At 36.0% G+C, this 22395-nt stretch overlaps 1 protein-coding gene and 1 long non-coding RNA gene across 2 annotated transcripts in view; one reads left to right on the forward strand and one right to left on the reverse strand.

Annotated features, from left to right (window-relative positions):
• The window catches only part of LNPEP (leucyl and cystinyl aminopeptidase), a 43303-nt gene that overhangs the window by 8753 nt on the left and 12155 nt on the right, over positions 1–22395 (forward strand). The window contains exons 2-11 of the mRNA XM_034440727.2: positions 2026–2866; positions 4364–4502; positions 10390–10521; positions 11456–11576; positions 14334–14488; positions 15419–15532; positions 15845–15976; positions 16874–17005; positions 18954–19114; positions 20955–21043. Coding sequence (XP_034296618.2) covers positions 2026–2866; positions 4364–4502; positions 10390–10521; positions 11456–11576; positions 14334–14488; positions 15419–15532; positions 15845–15976; positions 16874–17005; positions 18954–19114; positions 20955–21043 — 2016 coding nt within the window. The remainder of the gene's footprint in view (positions 1–2025; positions 2867–4363; positions 4503–10389; positions 10522–11455; positions 11577–14333; positions 14489–15418; positions 15533–15844; positions 15977–16873; positions 17006–18953; positions 19115–20954; positions 21044–22395) is intronic.
• Positions 684–21184, reverse strand: LOC148115096 (uncharacterized). The gene is made up of 2 exons (XR_015732162.1): positions 21029–21184; positions 684–2428 (listed from the first exon to the last, which is right to left on the reverse strand). It is a non-coding gene; the product is annotated as an uncharacterized LOC148115096 (long non-coding RNA).

A 22395-nucleotide genomic window follows, 5' to 3' on the forward strand; every position in this document is an offset into this window, starting at 1 on the left:
TTATGCAGATTTTATCATTAGTGTTTCTGCCAGGCTTGTGAAGAATATTGTAACTTGTATAGGAAAATTGTTCTAGTCTGTTAGATGCAACACTATGTGAGTATTGCATTCTAATGCACTTTGATTTTTTAAAAATAAATCATACATTTATAGTATGACAGACTGCTTGATTGAAGCAGATATCTTAGCAGCTGCCTGCAATGAAGTTGTTGCTGATATCAGTGCTATGGGGGAAAATCCATATGTCACTCTTATTAAAGTTGGAAGAATTCAGATGTATAAATGCTTAAGAGTAATATTACAAGTTAATATGTGTATCTAAACATTCCAGAATAATGTTAATCTAGTTAGTTACTCTAGGTAATGCTACAATAAGTCTATTTTAGTGCAAATGATTTGAGGACTATATAATAAATATATTGCTGCAAGTTTTGCTATGGGACTATTCCACTGTGTATTGAGTAAAATCACCTTGTAAGACAAAGTTTTAGTTTTGAATATGATTTATACTTGCCTGTAACTGAGCAGAGGTGTATGCATATAAAGTTAGTTTTATGTTTTATTTTATAAAATATAATGCAGATGTAATCCAGTACAGTATTTAATGAATGCTTGCTGTTTGTTACTCTTATTTTTAAATTTTGCATCAAAGCACTATGCTTATTAAAGACAGAAAACTCCAGTAATATTTGGAACGTATTTATATTTAGAGGGGAACAGAAAATAGTTTTTTGATAAGGCCAAAACTCCTCCAGAATGAGCTAAATCAATGCATTTTGGAGTGGAGACATTCATGAAAAATTTCAGTAGGTTCAGAGATAATATGACCAGAATTTGCTTAGTATTTGTAGTGATTGCAGTTTCTTCATTTTATAAACTGTGTCTGATCTTAACAATATATTTTAAAAGAAAATATATTGAGTTTTAGTAATATTTGAAGCAAGCTGTATTGAATTATGAATATGCTTTCTGTGATTTCCTTAAAGGTAAAGGTGATGGAAGAGACAATGGCACTGGTGAAATTCAGTGATCTACTTATCTTTTTGCTAGCTCATCCTTAAAACCTACTGTATTTTTCGGAGTATTCCCCCCCCCAAAAGAGGGTGAAAATTTGGGTGCGTCTTATACACTGAATGTAGCCCCGCCTACCTGCTGGCCCCCACCCTTTGGCCTCTGCCTCCCAGCAATTTACCTCCTTGCAGCAAACAGCAAACAGCCCGTTTCATCTTCAGTACATCCTGATTAGCACAAGCAGTTGATTGCCGGTTGGATCGGCCTCCCGACCCCCAGCTGTTTCAGGCTGCAGGGATTGCCATTGCCTATAGCCATGCAGGCCTCCGCTGTTTGTTGCAAGGAGGCAAATTGCTGGGAGGCAGATTTTTTTTCTTGTGCTAATCAGGCTGTGCTGAAAATGAAAATGAAACTAAAGCAGGCTGTTTGCTGTTCGCTGCGAGGCAAATTGCTGGGAGGCAGAGGCAGATTTTTTTTCTTGTTTTTCTCTCCAAAAAAGGTAGGTGCGTCTTATAGTTTGGAGTGTCTTATACTCCAAAAAATACAGTATTTTTAAGGAAGTCTATACATCTGGAACATTAACGGGTGGCTCTAGATCAGGCGTGTCAAACTGGTGACGTGGGGACTGGATACCCCAACCACGCCCACCCTGGCTCCTCAAAGGCAAAAAATCTATCCCGATACATCACAATATGGCCCGTGATCAGGTTTGACACTCCTGCTACTAGACTAAATTCCCACTTTGCAAGTAGCTTTCTATTGATGTAATGTTATCTCTGATCATTCGTTTTCATTATGAAGAAATCACCAAAGCATTTTGATTCATCCATTTTTTCATCAGTTATTACAGCAGCTATTTGAGTTGTTACTTTACAGATACATTGCAAATAGTTTCTTATATGAGAACTATAATATGAACCCCAATTTTTATCAGCTATATGTAAAATAATCAAAAACCCAATCACAGCTATTTCAGTTACTTTTTGTGTAACATATTGCTTTTTTGTTTCTTAGATCGAGTTCAGTTACCTAGAAATATGATTGAAAACAGCATGTTTGAGGAAGAGCCTGATGTGGTTGACTTGGCTAAAGAGCCTAGCTTGCATCCTTTGGAGCCCGATGAGGTAGAATATGAACCAAGAAGTTCTCGTCTTCTTGTACGTGGTCTTGGAGATCATGAAATGGATGAGGATGAAGAGGATTATGAATCATCATCAGCCAAACTTCTGGGAATGTCTTTCATGAATAGAAGTAGTGGTCTGCGAAGTAATATGGCTGGTTATAGGCAACGTTCAGATGGATCGTGTTCTGCTCCATCCGTAAGGACCACAATAATCTGTGCAGTTGTTCTTGTGATTGCTGTCTCGGTAATAATGGCGATCTATCTTCTCCCCAAGTGCACTTTTACCAAAGAAGGCTGTCACAACAAAAACCACACAATGGAAGATACATATCATTTGGCAACTAATGGAAAACCGTTTCCATGGGCTCATTTTAGGCTTCCAGAATTTGTTGTTCCAACACATTATGATATTGTTCTGCAGCCAAATCTAACCACAATGAGATTTACAGGTTCTGTTCAAATAACTGTGGAAGTTATCCAGGTTACTATGCATGTTATACTTCATAGTTCAAAGCTCAATATTACCAAGGTAACATTTGTTTCACTCGGTTCAAGCCAGCCAAAACCAGCTGATTTCCTGGAATACCCAATGAATGACCAGATCGCAATTATAGCTCCAGAAGCTCTTCTTGTAGGACATAAATATAAGATCAGCATAGAGTATTCCTCTAATTTATCAGACACTTACTCTGGCTTTTACAAAATTGCCTTTAAGAATAACAACTCAACAAGGTAAGTTTAGAACTAATTTATTTTTATCTTAACTGGGAAAAAATTATATGCATCTACTTTTGGCTTGAATTGCTAATTTTTTTGATCTCCACCCTTGGCATACCACCTAACAACCAACAGAAGGACACAGCTGGAAAAAGGCTGCATATGTCTGTGCACTGTAACCTCATTTTCTTCCTGTTGATTTATTCTCCAGTGTACTGCCTTGAGAATATCTGTCTTCTTGATTAACACATAAAATAGCTAAAATAATTATACCCATCTTTATAGATTAGTTTTAATATTATCTATATTGCTGAATATTATGGAATCCTATTGTAGAAATAAAGCACTATTGCTTATTTAGAAGCAGAACATCTTCCTGGCATGCAAAAAAAAAATCCCTGATTTAAATTTTCATGGAAGCTTCTTGCTGTAAATCCAGAAAGACTGCTGCCAATCAGTACTAATAGTATTGTACTAAATTGGACCAAGCAGAGCATGTTTATGGCTGGATCTTATGGCCAAGTAATATTAGGCCATTGAGCTGGATGATATTGGCAAAGTGTGACAGTCTGATGAATAATAAAGTGAAGCGCAGATAAAATGTAATTTACTGAATGAGGGGTTAAATGCTTCATTTTTCTTCACCAATCTATTTGGCATTCATCTGATTGAGAGAAAGTGAATCCCCTTACTCGCTGGCTAGTATTGGCATATAGCAGTTTGACAAATGGAGAAATGCCTCCCATCTAGCTTGTGCTTTACTTTGATAGGAATTCTGTACATTATGTCTGCACTATTTATGAACACCAGCCAGACTGAAAAGGGGTGCATATGTACATAGTGTCATGTATGGAATGGTAAATTTTGAACAAAATGGATTTAATAACTTTAGTACCTGTAGTAATAAATGAACCTGGTCTAGTTTTCAGGTAATTATATACAAAAATATCTGAATAATAATGAAGGATTTTTTTGTTAATATAAAATTTATTTTGTTGAACACATGTATTGCCTTGTAAAATTTCAGGAACTAAGAATAAATACTTTTTTTCCTTGTTGTAGTTATTATACAGAAAATTTAATTTTGAAATGTGGCTATATATGTAATTGTTACTGTTAGTATGGCTAATATCAAATGCAATTTGCTGACCTTAATTGTTAGGGAAATCCAATGCATAAGATCGACTAAGGTAAAAGATTACAATGTTTACATGTTACAAAGATTTCTTGGGAAGATACTTTTAAATTTAAATGTAAATTTCTTGAATGAAGTGTTATGAAGACCACATATTTGTAACAATTCCCAGGATGCTATATAATCACAAAGATTTGGTATCTTGGAAATCTGTTAGGTGCTTTCAAGATTCTAGATGGGGTAGCATTTTACTTTTTTTAAACAATTAAAGTAACATGGTTAGGATTATATTTTTCCTCTCCAAATTTTATTTCTAAATTATGTAACATAAAGAAATTTAAAAGAAATATAGATTTGAATGTTTTTCTTTTTATCAGTTGGCTTGCAGCAACTCAGTTTGAGCCCTTATCAGCAAGAGCAGCATTCCCTTGTTTTGATGAACCAGCATTCAAAGCCAGTTTTCAAGTCAAAATCAACAGAGAAGATCAACACATTGCTCTGTCAAATATGCCAAAGGTATATAATAGCTATCCATACCTTTTTGTGGTTTGATATTTATACAGTTACATGCTCATGAAGTGTGCTACAGGACAGGAAAATTGAATTACTTGGTAAAGAACTTTATTTTATGAATGTATGTGGCTATTAGTTATACTTAATTTCCACAATAAAAAAGGTAAATGTAGCTTTAGAAGATAAGAAAAACTAAAAGATTGATTTAGTCTACTTTCTACTTTCCCTCGGAGGATAGCTAGATTGCACTGGGAGTCCCACACATAGGATATGAAGGCAGTATGTGACTATGCATTTCAGTGGCCTAGAAAAAAAGATAATATGATGCAGAGATATTCTGCTAAATGGAAGGACATGGTAACATTCCCCCCACTCCAAAAAAAAAAGTGGCTGACAGACCTGCAAAATTAGATTTCAGGATTAGAAGGAAGATGGGTGCTCAATAAAAGGGTGAGTTTTGAATATTGTGATCTTTTTTCCAAACCTGATATCTGTGTAGCTGAGCCATATTGGTCCCACTAAGCTAAAAGAACAAAGAAAAAGGTTGGATGCTGGTGGTCAGCTATTGAAGAGTGAAATGTGAGAGCAAACAGAAGAAAGAGAAAGTGGCTGAGAAAATGATTCAAGTGTTGCTGTTATTAGAGTTTTAATGTTGCTGAATAAGAGTCAGTTGAATTGGTAGGACAAGATTTTAGAAAAAATGAAGGCATGATAAAATTGATTGAAATAGGATTGGGACCAGACAGAAGATTGAGAGCACTGTAATAGTGGCAAGTTGATTATAAAATGAAAGAAAAAGCAAGAAGATGGGAAGAGAGATAAGAACAGGATTCACTAAAATTCATGCCAATGTGGTTCAGAAGTAGCTTTTCAGTCTGGATGGAGAAAAAGTAGCTGGGGAAAGAATAGCTGAGGAATCTTTTCATTAAAAGGCCCCTCCTAAAGAAGCCTTCCCTGGATCCAGGAGAATTAAAGAACTTTTGTCCAGTCTCCAACCTACCCTTTGTGGGAAAGGTTGTAGAGAAAGTGGTGGCACTTCAGCTCCTGCGGTCATTGGATGAAACGGATTATCTGGACCCTTTTCAGTCTGGCTTCAGGCCTGGCTACAGCACGGAAACTGCTTTGGTCACACTGATGGATGATCTCTGGCGAGCCCGAGATGGTGGTCATTCCTCCATCTTGGTGCTACTTGACCTCTCAGTGGCTTTCGATACCATTGACCATGGAATCCTTCTGGGACGACTAAGGGAGTTGGGAGTGGGAGGCACCGTGTTACCGTGGTTCTCCTATCTCTCTGGTCGGTCACAGTCAATGTTTGTAGGAGGACAGAGGTCGACCCCTAGGCCCCTCGTTTGCGGGGTGCCTCAGGGCTCGGTCCTCTCTCCCCTCCTATTTTAACATCTACATGAAGCCGCTGGGTGAGATCATCTGACGGTAAGCGGTGAGATATCAGCAATATGCTGATGATACCCAGCTGTATATCTCTACCCCGTGTCAATTCAGTGATGCAGTGGATGTGATGTGCCGGTGCCTGGAGGTTGTGAGGGTCTGGATGGGAGTCAACAGGCTCAGACTTAACCCAGACAAGACAGAGTGGCTGTGGGTATTGCCTCCTAAAGACTATGTTGATTGTCCATCCTTGGTTCGGGGGGGGGGGGAGAAATTGTCCCCCTCAGAACGGGCTCACAATTTAGGTGTCCTCCTACACTCACAGCTAAGATTAGAGCAACATCTGACAGTTGTGGCTAGGGGGACCTTTGCACAGGTTCGCCTGGTGCACCAATTGCGACCCTACTTGGATCGGGAGGCTCTCCTCACAGTCACTCATGCCCTTGTCACCTCATGGTTAGATTATTGCAATGTGCTGTACATGGGGCTACCCTTGAAAAGTGTTTGGAGACTACAGTTGGTCCAGAATGCAGCTGTGCGAGCTATTGTGGGTGCGCCTAGATACACCCACATTACACCAATTCTCCATGAGCTGCACTGGCTCCCTATTGGTCTCCGGGCACAATTCAAGGTGTTGGTTATTACCTTTAAAGCCATACATGGCTCAGGGCCAGGTTATCTTCGAGACCGCCTTCTACCACATAGCTCCCAGCGACCGGTAAGATCCCACAGAGTTGGTCTCCTCCGGGTCCCGTAAGCTAAACAATGCCGGCTGGCGGGCCCGCGGGGGAGGGCCTTCTCTGTGGCTGCCCCAGCTCTCTGGAACCAGGTACCTCCTGAGGTCCGGACCACTCCCACTCTATTGGCCTTCCGAAAAGCGGTGAAGACCTGGCTATTCCGGCAGGCCTGGGACCGTTGATCTCACTGTTGCGATCGTGTGAGATCCGGCCATGAATGGTGTGAATGGGTTTTGATGTTTTAATTTTTAAATGTTTTTATAATGGTTTTTAAAATGTACTGTAAGCCGCCCTGAGTCTTCGGAGAAAAGCGGCATATAAATTGAATTGATTAAATTAATTAAATTAAATTAACAACATCTGGCCTAGGCCACGGAGAAGGCTGCAGGAAGAATGAGTGTTTAGCTGGTTGAAAGGCCAGACTACTGATTGCCTGTAATAAGTGAGATCAGTTGGTGGTGCTAAGAGATGTAGACCATAGCCATAGATCCTGCCTTGAGTAACTTAGACACCAGGAACATAAAACAGGTTGTCAATGAGGCACAGTCATTAGTGCCACAAATGATTGGGCGGTTTAATTTTATGTCTTATTCAAAAAAAGAGACACCTCTGGAGGGGAGAAGGTGAGATTCCTACTTTCATCAGTTCAGTAGGAGTGAGAAGGAATCAACAGGAAAGTTTGAGTATAGAAGAGGTTGATAGGAAAGTGAAAAAAATGTAATGTGAATTTGTACAGGTACAGATTAGATGAAATCTGACTCAATAGCAATAACTGAGAGAGATCTTTGCATTTTAGTGGACAATCACTTAAATTTGAGCCAGCAGTGTGCTGCAGCTGCCAAAAAAGCCAATGCAATCCTAGGCTGCATTAAAACAGAGGGATAGAATCAAGATCACATGAAGTGTGCCTTAATAAGACTGCACTTGGATTACTGCATCAGTTTGGTCGCCACAAAGTAAAAAAGATGTTGAGACTCTGGAAAGAGTGCAGAGAAGAGCAACAAGGATGAATAGTGGGATGGAGGCTAAAACATGAAAAATAGTTGCAGGAATTCGGTATGTCTAGTCTAGTGAAAAGAAGGAGTAGGGATGACATGATAACAGTGTTCCAATATTTGAGGGCCTGCCACAAAGAAGAGGGGTCAGCCTATTTTCTGAAGTACCAGAAGGAAGACAAGAAGGAATGGATGGAAACTAATCAAGGAGAGAGGCAATCTCTGGGTGCTTCATCATGGAGGCTTTTAGAAAGAGATTGGACAGCCATTTGTCTGAAATGGAATAGGGTCTGCTGCTTGAGCAGGATTTGGACAAGAAGATCTCCAAGGTCCCTTCCAACTCTTTTCTTCTCATTTGCTGGTTGAGGCCACAGTATCATCACTATATGTTATATATCTCCACCCTGAACCAAGCAATAATGCAGTATGACTCGGCCTAGTGCTTGGAAGGCTATAGTGATTTGTCTAATGTGTGTGTATGTGTGTGTGTGGAGGGGGAGGGTGGACTTTGAACTAAACTGAATCCCATCATGGTTTGATTAATAGTTGTCGAGACTTAAAAAGCCTTACATGGCTTGGAACCTGGTCTCTAAAAGGAGCAGTTTCTTCAAGTGGATCTTACGCATACAGTACACATGTTGCAATTTGAGATGGAGAGTTCTTCCTCCCCCTTATGGGATCAAAGGGGAAACAAGGACATTTTGTTTCTCAGCTTTGGCACATATGTAGTAGCCTTTCATTAGAAATCTGGGTGACTCCTTCACTTCTGACATCTAGAGAAATGTTAGAAACTGAGATGTTCAGAAGAACATTTAATTATGATATATCTCTGGAATGATATTATTAATTTTATTTTAGTAATTTATAAAATACTTCGATAATTGCAGATTCTTAGTGTTTGCATTACTTAAATTTGATTTTTATTGTACACCAATAAATGAATCATTGTAGAGTGTACCACTAGAAATCTAATTGATTATATATGATTATTGGATTTATGCAGTGGTGAAATCTAAAATTTGTTACTACCAGTTCTGTGGGCGTGGCTTGGTGGTGGGGGGTAATGTGACTGGGTGGGCGTGGCCAACTTTTTTTACTTTTAAAACCATTTTTTCTACAACCTCTTCGGCCGAAGAGGTTGTAAAAAATGCTTTTAAAAGCCTGTGACGATCCCAACTGAGTTGCTTGATCGGCAGAGGCTTTTTTTTCTTTTAAAAGCCTCTGACAATCCCATCTGACTTGCCTGATCGGCAGAGGCTTTTTTTCTTTTAAAAGCCTCTGACGATCCCAGCTGATTTGCCTGACGTCAGAGGCTTTTTTTTCTTTTAAAAACATTTTTTCTACCACTTCGGCTGAAGAGGTTGTAGAAAAAATGCTTTTAAAAGTCTCTGATGATCCCAGCGAGCCGCGCGATCATCAGGGGCTTTTTTTTTTACTTTTGAAAGCATTTTTTCGGCCGAAGAGGTTGTAGAAAAAATGCTTTTAAAAATAATTTTTAAAAAGCCTCTGATGATCATGCGGCTCAGCTGGGCATGGGGGAGGGCAGGGATTTTTGCTACCGGTTCTCCAAACCACCTGCCTTCATCGCTACTGGATCGGGTGATCCGGTCCGAACCGGGAGCATTTCACCCCTGGATTTATGGTATTTCTGATGATAGCCTGAAATATGAAAATGCAGTACTAGCTGATTAGTAGCTGATTAGCAGTGGGATTCTCTTCGGAAATTTTATAATGCAACTATTTGGCACCCTAACAAATGTTCTCTAGAGTGTCTTTTTAACTTTGCCATCATGCAGCATCATTTTGTGCATAATATGCCCTACTATGGGCTACCCTGAACTTTTCAAGTGAAATTGAAATAAAAGCAAAAATGGGAAGACTGATAGTTAATTCTTCATTAAATTGCTTGCACAATTTGCTTTCATGCTCTGAGTTCCTGTTTTTCAGTGATGGTTTGCAAATTTGGCATCATTGTTGCTCTTAATAAACTCTATATTAAATTAATATAATGTACTGTAAGAGCAGTCTTTTGAAGGAACCCTAGTCAGGCTGAGATCATATCATGAAGTAAATTGTGTTTGTGTAAAAGCATCATGCAATCAAAAGAGCCTTGGTAGTACAGTGGTCTAAGGCACCCTGTTATTAAGCTGGTTATTAAGACCAGCTGCCTGCAATTACTGCAGGTTCGAATCTCGCCAAGGCTCAAGGTTGACTCAGCCTTCTATCCTTTCTAAGGTAGGTAAATTGAGGACCCAGTTGTGGGGGCAATAAGCTGACTTTGTATAAATATACAAAAGGATGAAGGCTATTGCTGAGCACATTGTAAGCCGCCCTGAGTCTCCGGAGAAGGGCGGCATATAAATCAAATTTTTTTTTAAAAAAAAAGATAAGTTGAGTATTAGCAGTGATTCCTGCTAATACTCTGGATGAATATTTCTTTTTCAGTTAACACATTCATGAAGCATATCATATACAGAACAAATATCTTTATAAAATCAGTGCTTATTATTTTTGGTTCAATTCTGGCAGATGAACTTGCTCAGTACTGATCTGATTTTTACTTCTTAGACTTATTGATATAATTTTAATTTGCTAACTGTTGGGTATTGCAATCATAGGAAATAACAATGTTCTGTACATTATGTTTTGCGTATTAGCCATTTTCCAAGTATATCTCAACATAGAACAGATGGCTTCTATGATTTATGTTCCAGGACCTGCAGCTTCTGTTTACATAATTGAATTCTGATCTCCGGTTTGTATTTCCAGAAATCAACCAATCACTTGGCAAATGGATTATTTCAAGATGAATTCTTCGTTAGCTTGAAAATGAGCACTTACCTAGTAGCTGTCATTGTTGGAAACTTCAAATGTACCAATAAGAAAACAAATGGGATTGTGGTAGGTGGACTTTTTTTGCTCCTGTAACCCCTCCCCCCAAAAAACCCCTCGTTTCCCAGTGTATTATGTTACACTTCTTAAATTTGAAGTACTGAAAGTAGATTATAGGTTTTTTTTGACCTGACAGTTGGCTTGGTAGTTGCTTTGTTTTTGATCATATCAAATTATTACAACATTCAATAGGCTATGTTAATCTATTTGCTTATTTGTCAGGCCTAGAGGAGAAATGTTAGGAATCATCTTGAAGAAAGATTCATTTGCTGGCCTAAATATGAAGAGACAGAGTAGTGTAAAGCTTTTCTTTAGTTCTTATTTTACCCACTACTTTGTTTTATTTCCACCTAATGAGATCTATTTTTATCTCAGTCACACCTGTTAATGCTGGTTTTAAAACAATAGGGGTGTTTTTAAAACAATAGGGATGTTTTAAATTGTTTGGTCTAAATTACTTAATGTACTTTTACATTGTTTTTAAATTTTGTATTATGTGTGTTTTATCTTTTGGCTGTTCACCGCCCTGAATCCTTCGGGAGTAGGGCGGTATATAAATTCAAAATAAAGTAAAGTAAAAAAGTAAAGGGAAGGGGAGAAATACAAACTTCTGATCCAGACCTGAACTGTGAACATGTATATATTAACATAATAGAAATGGCTCCTCTGCTATTAGGATATAAGTCTTTAGAAATGAAAAAACAAGGAAAACATTTTGCCTTTTGTTTTATAATATGCTATACAAATGGATCTAAGACAATCTTAGCCTTTTTTTAAAATCATAAATAATGAAACTTGATTATCCATGTACTATCTTATTAATGTTACCTTATCAACTATTATAGAAAATCTTTGGCTCTTTTTATTAAGTAATGTAGACAATGAAAAACTGAATTCCATTGAAACTTCCCTCTGATTCATTCTCTCTTTCCCATTGTGCCAGGTATCTGTTTATGCTGTACCACAAAAGCTTGGGCAGACTGAATATGCCTTGAACACCGCAGTGAAGCTTCTTGAATTTTACCAGAATTATTTTAACATAACATACCCATTTAACAAAATAGGTGAGAGTTTGTTTATTCTTATCAGATTCAACTTTGTATGCTTCCCTTATAAAAATATTTTTAAAGGCAGGGGCAAGTTGAATATACTGTGGAATTTTTAGACACGTCGTTTAGTAATCCAAGGAAAAATAAATTAAAACATAAATTTCAATCTGGAGGCAATAAAGCTCTGATTAATTTTGTAAAAAGATTTAAAATGCTGGTATGCAAAGTTTCCAAATGATGTCAGACTTCTATTACTACATAAGCTATGATGTGCTCTCCTATTGTCTTTTTTTTTTTTTAAAAAAAAAGCAAAGATATTTGGAAATAATAATCAAGTCAAATCAGTTAAAATAATTAATAAACTAAAGAAGTAGTTGCACCCAGTTGAAAATTATGTGGGAAACAATTTTATCTTTCTGCATAAAGAAATAAAGGTTAATTCTTCTTTCTGTGCTCTGAATCATGTGAATCTTCTAAATACTTTCAAATGTCAGTCCCGCATATGATATATTTATGGATGTATTGATTTTGTGCACTTATAAACCATTTCAAATGCCAAAGCATCTTAAGGCAATTTATAATAAATGATAAAACAATAATATCAAAACAACATTCCATAAAATATCTTCATTAAAGGGGTAGAAGAGAAGATAACAAAACAAAACAAAATAGTATTCCAACATTCAAAATAGGATGTCCTGGAAAAAGAGTAAGTTTTTATCAGGTGGCTAAAGATTTTATAGCATTTTTTTTCCTTTTGCCCCTTTGAGTTAGTGCTGATTTCTGGTAACTGACTGGATTAGTCCCTACAGTTTTCTTAGCAATGTTTTTATCAGTATGTTTGTCATTGCCTTCTTCTTAGGTCTGTGAGTTACTGGTCTAAAATTACCAGTTGGCTTTGTGCCCAAGACAGGAATAGCATTTCACAGTCTCCCAGTTTCTAGCTTGGTGCCTTAACAATGTCACCAAACTGACTGTTACAGGAATTGCCTAAATTTCAAAGGGAGAAAACATTCCAGAATATGGGTACCAACACAAAAGCCACATATGAGCACCTGCCAAATGGCACTCAGCAGCTCTCAATACATGTAGTGGTATCTCCCAGTGATTTCAGTAACCAATTCAGTTCAATAACACAATGAGGTGATTGTTTATCTAAAAGTTATAATAGCATTGATTCAGGCAGACAGCAGTAGTATAACTTGCACAACACTTTTTTGGGGGTGGTGAGGAGCAGCTTGTGTCTAATGCCAAGTATACACATAGTTAAAGAGAATGTCTAAAGAGCACAGCTGATTTATATCTAATCTCAATAAAACTAACCAGAATTAATGGCAGTAAATAGAAGTCTAGGTATAACAAGAGTAATTGAGAAGGGAACAAGTCCAGCAGAAAAACAAGTGCTGTCTTGGTTTTTATTTTCCTTTTTCTGACTGGGTTATTACTGATATTACTCTTAACAACTCTTCAACTCTTTGTTTAACCCTGAGGTAGTTAAGGCTGCCAATAGTTTTTATTTGTTAGGAAACAAAAGAGGAGACTGCTGTTGCTTTCATTTCACCTGGCTGTAGGCATCTCATAAATTGGCCATTTGGGGAATTGAATACTGAGATTAAATAAAATTTCAGTTTGATCTCATTTTAATGAAATTTCTTTATCATACATTCTTAAGAGGGCATATTCTCAGGAAACAAATAGGCCTTTTAGAAGTCAGCTAATATTAGGGTGGGAAATATAGTGATGAGATATAATAACAGTCAGCAAAAGTATTAAATAAAGTAGTAAGCAAAAAAGTAAAAAATAAATAAAAAAGTAGTAAATTTAAAAAAGGGTCTTGTCTGTACCCCTCAGTGTGACTGTGGTGCTCCTTGACAAAATATCCACCACATTGTGTCCGAATGTCCATCAAGAGCTTACACTGGCCCATTGTCTGATTTTTTTCAACATAGACCACCCTGTCCTTGAATGGCTGGGTGGACTGGACATTAACGTTTGATCTGCTAAAAGTCCATATATTTGCCATATGCTAAATAAATAAGTAGTAAATAGGCAAAATAAATTATTACATAAAATTGTATGTTTTTAAATATTATATGATAGAAAGTTATATCCATTTATAAAATTAAATACAATTGAGTTATTATATTTTACTTTCTGGTATGTATATACACACTAGGTAAATGTACATAATAATGTAATACTGTAACAGAGCTTTTAATGAATGGGAGTGCAATAGGCAAAATGTGTAATATTTACTTCTTTATTTTATTAAATTTGACTGTTATATTGCATTATTGTATGATTATAATAGTGAATGCTCAAAATTGAGCATTTTGAGAAGACAGATTTATGTGCCTGCACATGTTTAAGAATTTTTTAAAAAAAATAGTTTATAAAAGAGGTAGGATAGATTAAATATTTAGACAAATTGATCATATGTTGTTTAAAAGTGACAAGAAGTTCAGCAGGGACAGTAGATATGTTCATGAAATTAGATATTTTATTTATTTATATCCCACGTTTATTATTTTTATAAACACCTCAAAATGGGGAATACACATAATACTCCTTCCTCCTATTTTCCCCATAACAACAACACTGTATGATGGGTTGGGCTAAAAGAGAGTGACTGGCTCAAAGTCACCCACCTGGTTGATATACAGTATATATTGATATCATAAATATTAGTATATTTGATTGAAAGATTCAATCGTCTTAGCAAGTAGTGAATGCTGCTAGTGTATTTAAAATAATTTTTCCTTCTTTCTCCAGATCTAGTAGCTCTTCCAGATTTTCAGGCTGCAGGTATGGAAAATTGGGGTTTGATCACTTTTCGAGAGACAGCACTCCTTTATGATAACAATACCTCTTCAGCAATTGATAAAAAGAGAGTGACAGCAGTTATTGCTCATGAGCTAGCCCACCAGGTATGGAATATACTGTTCTTTGTACTATAGATAGTTTTTTTTTAAATAATTGAAATTCCAAAACTGGTAGTCTACAAGGAAGCTTAGCTTTTGCAATTTTTATTCCATTATTCTAATAAGCTATTCTGCCACTAACACATTTAAATGGGGTTTCTTTATTTTTTCAATGCAATACCATTTCTACCAAGAATACATGGCATACAATATGGGAGCAGTAGAATTGAGAATCCTGGAATTACCTTATTTTAGTCTTCCTCCTTTCTTACTTGTTATATAGTCAAAATATATGAAAGTCTTAAAGAGAAGTTTAAAAATTGCATACTAATTTGTGCGCAAAAAAAAAAAAAACACAAGAAGGAATCACAGGCAATAACAAATTGGAAATACATGTGAGCTACCAGTATGAACAGGCTGTAGCTCTCAAGTTAGATAGTTAATGTGGCTTTTCCTGTATATATTGATATAGTATTCTAATCCTCTGCAACCAGTATTGTGATATAGCTAGAACAATTTGCAGCACTGTGTCCTGCAAGTAAGATGTTTCTGAATATTTTGCTTAATTTAACATTAACACACCATAAGCTATCAGCACAGGCACTTGTTAAAAATCATATAGTCAATTATGTGGCTTTTTTTTAGCTGAAGAAGTCTATATAGCCCCAGTAGAAGCTTTTTGTTCTATTTCCTGTTGTAATGATTAATGTTATTTTGTGAAGCGGATACACTGGTTTTTGAGAATGTTTCCTTTTTGGTTTTTAAGATAGCAATATGGTAGCCAACTGGATATCTTGAGCTGAACTCTTGGTATCTCTGGGTAGAACCAATAGGCTGGAATAGATCTGGAAGTCCTTGTATATAGCTCAGCCTAGTGGTCCTTCTTTTGACACAAAATGTAACAATAGAGTTACAATATGTGCTTTATGTTTGCAGTGGTTTGGTAATCTGGTAACAATGGAGTGGTGGAATGACCTGTGGCTGAATGAAGGATTTGCTACTTTTATGGAAAATCTTGCCATGAAGATAGTCTTTCCAGATTTGTATACTGTAAGTGCATGGATAATTGGTGGGTTTGCATATTTCTCATGTATTATTGTATGGGTCTAAAATCTTTTGACTTGATCCGTCTTCCTATTTAGTCTCAAAAGCTAGAACTGATTATTATTTAGAAGGCAAGTTATAAATATAGCAATAAAATAAGAACAAGAAACTTTGTGATAAGTACAATAATTTGCAAAAAAAATTCTCACAGGACCTACCAGATAATTAGAAAAAAAATTCTTCTGATCTTTATTTAGCAGTGAAATTTATGATGTTAGTTAATGTTCATTTTAACTTAAATGCCTTTCAATTCCTCAGGATGACATTTTTTTAAATCTGCAATTTAAGACCATGGAGAAAGATTCCATGAATTCATCTCACCCAGTTTCCCTTCCTGTCAACTCATCAGAAGAGATTGAACAAATGTTTGATGTAGTCTCCTACATCAAGGTAACTTCAAATATCCTGTAAATGTGGTTTTAATAAAACTAAATGCATTTGCAAAGTTGACACCGATCTATTTCAAATCACATTCTTAGTATGGGCAACAAAAGGTCAGTAGTTGAGGGGAAAAATATTTCAAAAGTGAATTACCAGTAGGGAGGTGTTAAGAGAAGAATAGAATGGAAAATATACGCCCTATTGGGAACTATTTTTAATCTGATTTGTTTTAGCAGATAAATGCTTGGTTTTAGAAATATCTCTTTAAAAATGAAGAGTGAGAAAGAATAATTCCATTCTCTTTTCACTGATGGTATCCTAAATAATTCCTAATTCCAGTGCTTTTTGACTGCTTTTGGATATAACATCAAATCAGGGATGGGAAATTTGTAGAATTCAAATAATTCCTGTGAACTAATTTTGCAAAATAATTTTGGTGTTTCCCCATCTCTGCCCCCCCTCAGTTAAATTCCAAAATAAGGGCCAAGCCTCAGGGAGTCATATTAATTTGTATAATGCCTCTTCTTCTCATAGTAGTAAACCTGCCATGATGATGGGCTTTTGAAGGCCAGAAAACATTATAAAAGGTGTTTCTAAACTATAGCCTTTCTTAAAAAAGCTTCCTACTCTAAACCATGTGTAGCATCATGAGAAGAAATGCAGCTTCATTCCATTCTTGCATCTTTCTAGTTCACTCTTGTTATCACTAATTGGTGTTATTAAATTCAAAACAGCTCAAGTTTGTTTCCCTCTTTCTCCACTTTTCAAACCAACTCTTGCATATTCAAGTATAACCATTTCTGCTGGGTTAGGTTTTGTTTTAAGTTAATCATCATGTTTTTGTGTAAATTGAAATTAGAACTGTAGTTCTGCGTTTAACTTTAAAATTTATTTTTCTTCCGACAGGGATCTTCTCTCTTGTTTATGTTAAAAAACTATCTTCATAAAGATGTTTTCCAAACTGGCATTCAGATCTATTTGCATGACTACAGCTATAATTCCACGTGCAGTGATAACTTATGGGACAGTATGAATAAGGTAAATCTCTATGGATGCCTTCTAAAGAAGAAGATATATCAACTAATATCAGCAATCAGTTACCCATATATTTTAAGTCTGCTTTTTAGGATAACCTAATTACTATTTCCTTTAAAAGGTCTATTATTGGTCCCTCCATTAAGGAGAAATTTATAGCCTCCTTGTTATAGATGGAGATAGTCTCCTTGAATATAATTAACTAAGCAAAGGTGAAGCAGAGGTGTCAAACACACTTGACTATCATCTTATCGCTATTCTCAAATTAATGTAAACATTCAGTTCCCAAGGACCAGTTGGCTAAATGATCTGTATTAATGAATTAGCTGTGGAATGAATGCTGTTTATATCATCATTTAATTTCACACACATTCACTTGTATTCTAGCCATCTCCATTATCATTGCCTTCAGCTTAGGTATATACTGTGGAGCTGCCTAACTTGTCTTTAGAGGGAAAGGGCATTTTGTTCAATCATATTGCTGTGTTAATTTCTTTATCCTATAAAGTAATCAGAACTCTGGCAGAAATGCTTACCAGACAGTCACCCATAAGTAAGAATAGATTAGAATTTTCCAAACTGTTTTCTTAGATTCCAGATCTCCCCAAAGGGGAGAAAGGTCACTTAGGTTTCAACTTGAGCAGAAGAAATTGAATGGGAGAAGGGATACTATAGATGCTAGCTTTCTCAACTTTTTTTTACCATCCTTCTCCTGTGTGGATGGTCTTATATTCAGACATTACAAAGCCAGTGTCTGTTTGTCGTTTGTAAAAAAAGAAAAAGAAAGTTCCATCTCAACTCTCTTGCCTTGATTGTTTTCCCTCTGCAGGAGGTTTGCCTGGCTTCTGCTTCTAGCTTTTGAGAAATCGTTTGCCATCTGGCTAATTTGCTTTGTGGATTAGAAGATTCTTCTTTAAGCAGTGCTCTAATTCTAGCCACTAATCAGGAAGAAATCGGCCTCTAAGGGTTTTGTCTTTGTTCCTGAGTGGTGGTTTAATTATGACTAGTAATTTGAAACAGCCTCCTTCAACTGAACTATTCTGGACTTTCAGACCTCAGAATTAGTAGTCAACATGGCAATTGGCATATTGCAACTAATTTGTAGAGTGTCAAATTGGAGAAGGCTGGTTGGCATATTATTCAGGCAGATCCCATTTCAGAAAACTAAATTATATCCCTTTCCAAAACAGAAATGTTAAAAACTCCTTAAAAGTCTTACCATTCCATCACCCTGTGTCTATACTTCTTATGTATTCTCTGTTGTTATGAAAATGAAGAGTATTGTGGCTATTTTGCTATTGAGAGCTATATTGTTTCTAGCTATCTTCTTGGAGAGTTGAAGGAATGTTTAAAGTAGCATTTACTGAATGCTGGGTAGCATTTCAGCTTTGACTTCTAAAAATGTGTGATCTTGGGCCAGCTACGCTCTCTCAGCCCAATCTACCTCACAGGGTTGTTGTAGGGAAAATAGGAGAAAGGAGTATTGTTTGTTTGTCACCTTGAGTTACCTATGAAGTAATAAAGGCAGGATAAAAATCTAATAAATAAAAATTGTAGAAACACGAGTAAAGTAATTATGTTAAACCAGCCATGATTTTTTCAAGGACTGTATGACCACTGAAATTGTAGCAGCAACATCCTGCAAATAGATGAAGCTGCATTATGGTGTTGGAGACAGGTGTTGCTGTTTGCTTGCACTTCTGCATAAGTGAAGTATCTTTTAAGAGATCGAACTAGAAATGCTGCATTCTATACTGCTTTAGAGATTGTGTTTCTAAAGCAGAATCGAAATAAGCAGAAAGTCCTACAAAGTAGAACTTGTAATATTAAACTATGATTAACAAGCTTTTATTGAGAATTATATTTCAACTATTTAGCTCTTTATTTAATTACAAGAAGCTATTGATTATGTTGACACCACCATTTTTTGCATGTGTATCTGTTTCCTAAGGTGACACATGGAACCCCTGATATAAAAACAATTATGAACACTTGGACAATTCAGAAAGGATTTCCATTGGTGACCGTCAAAAGGGAAGGGAAAAAAATCCTTTTGAAGCAGGAAAGATTTGTGCATAATACAGAACTGGGAGATCAAATCTTATCTTCAAGGTTTTCTTTTCCTTTTTAATTTGCATAGTTTAATTTTTCAGCCCATGTTTTAGATTTTAAAAAGGTAAAGGACTGATACATAGGATAAATATTAAATTGTGCATATATGAGGGAACAATAGTTAGATGGAAATCTAATGAAAACTTCGTTACCTTTCTTAAATGTAGTTATTTGTAAACTGAGCTGAGCTCCTGGTGACTCTATGGACACAGCTATATAGATTTCTTGGTAATTATATCGAAGTAGTTAATTGCTTTCTGCATTTAAAAAAATATCAGTATGGCATACAATCCTGAGATTTCCTGGTAGCCTCCCACCCAAGTGCTAATATAATTCTGTTTAGGTGCTTAAAATTGGTGAAGGTCAGGTTAGGTAAGTGCCATTACCTACCTAGGCCTGATCTTTGCACTACTTTCAAAACTAATCAAGCATATGGATTAGACAGGCAACAATAATACTTGTCACGTATAATGTCAAATTAAATGGATAAGGCAGAAATATTGTGAAGACAGGATTTCATTCTTTACATTGTATGACAGAAACCATTTTTTTGTAAATTGCATCTTTTAAAATATCTGCCCACGAGTCTCTGTCAATTTAGATTTTTTTCATATTGAGAAAATACTTTAATTTGAAGAGGAATAAATTCCATCTAGGACATGCCTATAGCCTTGACTCTGATAAGAACAAATATAAGGTATAAATATTAGATAAAGAAATTTGATTTTTAAAAATAAAAAATTAAATTAAAATAGAAATGTTTTGTATAAGTCTCAAAAACAAGTTGTGATTTTGTATGTAACCTGAGATTGAATTACTTGATTCTCTCTGTACCAAACTCTGAATTCCACCAACTACAGAATATCAGGAGCTAGACAAGAATCTGCCTGTGACTGTACTGCCATTAATACTCAGCCTCAAAAGTACAATTAGCCACAGTAAATATGGATAACTTCCCACCCTTATTTTTCCCCATGGTGTTCAGTCTGGGACATCAATAAGTGTTCACTAAACTTTACATTCTTATTTTGTTTAAAAAAAGGCAAGGCAAAAAAAACACAAACAAACCCTGAACTCACACTCTCTGATAATGTCAATAGATCATTATCACATAGTTTTTGCCTGGAAGCCATTTTCTTTAAAGGACAATCTCTGGCAGAAAAAAAAAATGCTCTGGATTGGTATGATCAGATTTAAATTAGTGAGGATAATAGTTTTGCAGAAAGTACAGGAGTACAGGTAGTCCTCTACTTACGATCGCCATTAAGTCAAAAATTTCCATTGCTAAGCGAGACAGGTGTTAAGTGAGTTTTGTCTCATTCTACGACCTTTCTCACTGCAGTTGTTAAGTGAATCACTTCAATTGTTAAGTTAGAAACACAGTTGTTAAGTGAATCTAGCTTTCCCTTTGACTTTGGTTCACATGACCCCAGGACACTGCAACTGTCATAAATATTTGATGACATGACCACAGGGATGCTGCAATGGTTGTAAGTCTGAAAAATGGTCATAAGTCACTTTTTTCAGTGCCGTTGTAATGTCAAAAGGTCGCTAAATGAACTGTTGGAAGTTGAGGACTACATTTGTTCTACTGAAATCACCTTGTTGCCTGAATAGTTAAGCTCTGAAAAGGCAAGCTCAACTACTGGGACAGAGAAAGGAACTCTGGATACTTTAACAATTTGCAGTTTGATTTCTATCATGGCACAATTGTTTTATAAATGTATATTAATTTATGAATAATCTCACAGAAGCTTAAGGAAGTTGCCTCTCTACTATAGTTTCATTAGCTTTATAGAACTTCGGGATTTAAGAATATGTACCTTTTTGTTTTTCCCAGTTATCTGTGGCAGATCCCTCTTTCTTATATCACAAACAATGATAACTCATCCCTCCCCTTGCAGACATACTTACTGGATAAAAAGACAGGTAAGCTATTTGTCTTTTGAAAATTAGAAAATGCTGTACTAAGAGCAAATTTCAGTGGTTCTAACATGGTCCAGTCATAATAAAGCCACATTCCAGTCATCATAAAGAACTAACACTTCTGAAGACTCCTAGCAACTCTGCCCTAGAACATTTTGTTTCCTCTTGGGGTTAGCTTTCAGTATCTAGTTTAATAATATGGAACAAGGAAACTGGAACAAATAAGTGTATGCATGTATGTATGTATGTATATGTATGTATGTATGTATGTATGTAATACAAGTTATATATAATACAGTTATATATAACTTTTATTACATATACATGTATATATATATATGTATGTATGTATGTATGCATGTATGTATATGCGTATGTATATGCATATGTCTGTCTGTCTATAATAATACAAATAGTCTCCAATTATAGTATCCAACTTAAAAGAGAACCCTGAGATATAAAGAGGCTGCTTATTACTTGGTAGATGGTGTTGCCCTTCCTCAAGCAGACAAAGCACTGAGAGCATGTGTTTTAATAGCTTATTTTCAGCAATTCCTGAAAGTATTGCACAGCATCAGTGCTTTGTAGGTTCAAAGGACAATGACATCCATTATTTTTAGTAGATGCTTCTTGTAAGTATTCTGCTTCTTGTAAGAGTTCTGATATAAATACAAATTTGGGTTAAAAGCAGAGTTAGGAAATGGAACTTAACACAGGAACTGCCTGATACCAAATAACTGAACTCAGAAAGGGGGAGTTCAAAGCTTAGACCTGTTGCTGTGAGAATAAATGCAATAAATAAACCATACCTCACAGAGTTATACTGTGATATTGAAAGTAGCATGTGAACAAATTTTATATTGCTGAAGTGTGCTTACTGTGTTTCCCCAAAAATAAGACCCAAATGGAAAATAAGCCCTATCATGATTTTTCAGGATGGTCGTAATATAAGCCTTACCCCCAAAATAAAACCCAGGTAAGATTGTCAGCCATATGTACGCATTTAGTACCATATTTCCCCGAAAGAAGGATCTAATCAGAAAATAAACCCTAATGCATCTTTTGGAGCAAAAATTAATATAAGACCTGGTCTTATTTTCGGGGAAACACATACATGTTATTAAGCAAATGTGACTTTTATTGCTTTTGGAGGAAGGTATCTGTATTGGAAGTATCTTTTGGAGGAAGGTACCTGTGAAAATTCAGTTTATGCAATTTTACTACTGTACAAGATGTCCTTTATAGCACTGAACAGGAGATACTTGTCCCTGCAAGTACTCCTGATCTTCTGTAAAAAATACAAAGACAAATGGCTGTCCAAATATTGTTAGTCAATAATGTTTATCCTTGTGAGT

This window comes from Pantherophis guttatus, chromosome 2 (assembly GCF_059756535.1).
Source record: "Pantherophis guttatus breed Tessera chromosome 2, ASM5975653v1, whole genome shotgun sequence".
In the NCBI taxonomy this organism is placed as follows: Eukaryota; Metazoa; Chordata; class Lepidosauria; order Squamata; family Colubridae; genus Pantherophis; species Pantherophis guttatus.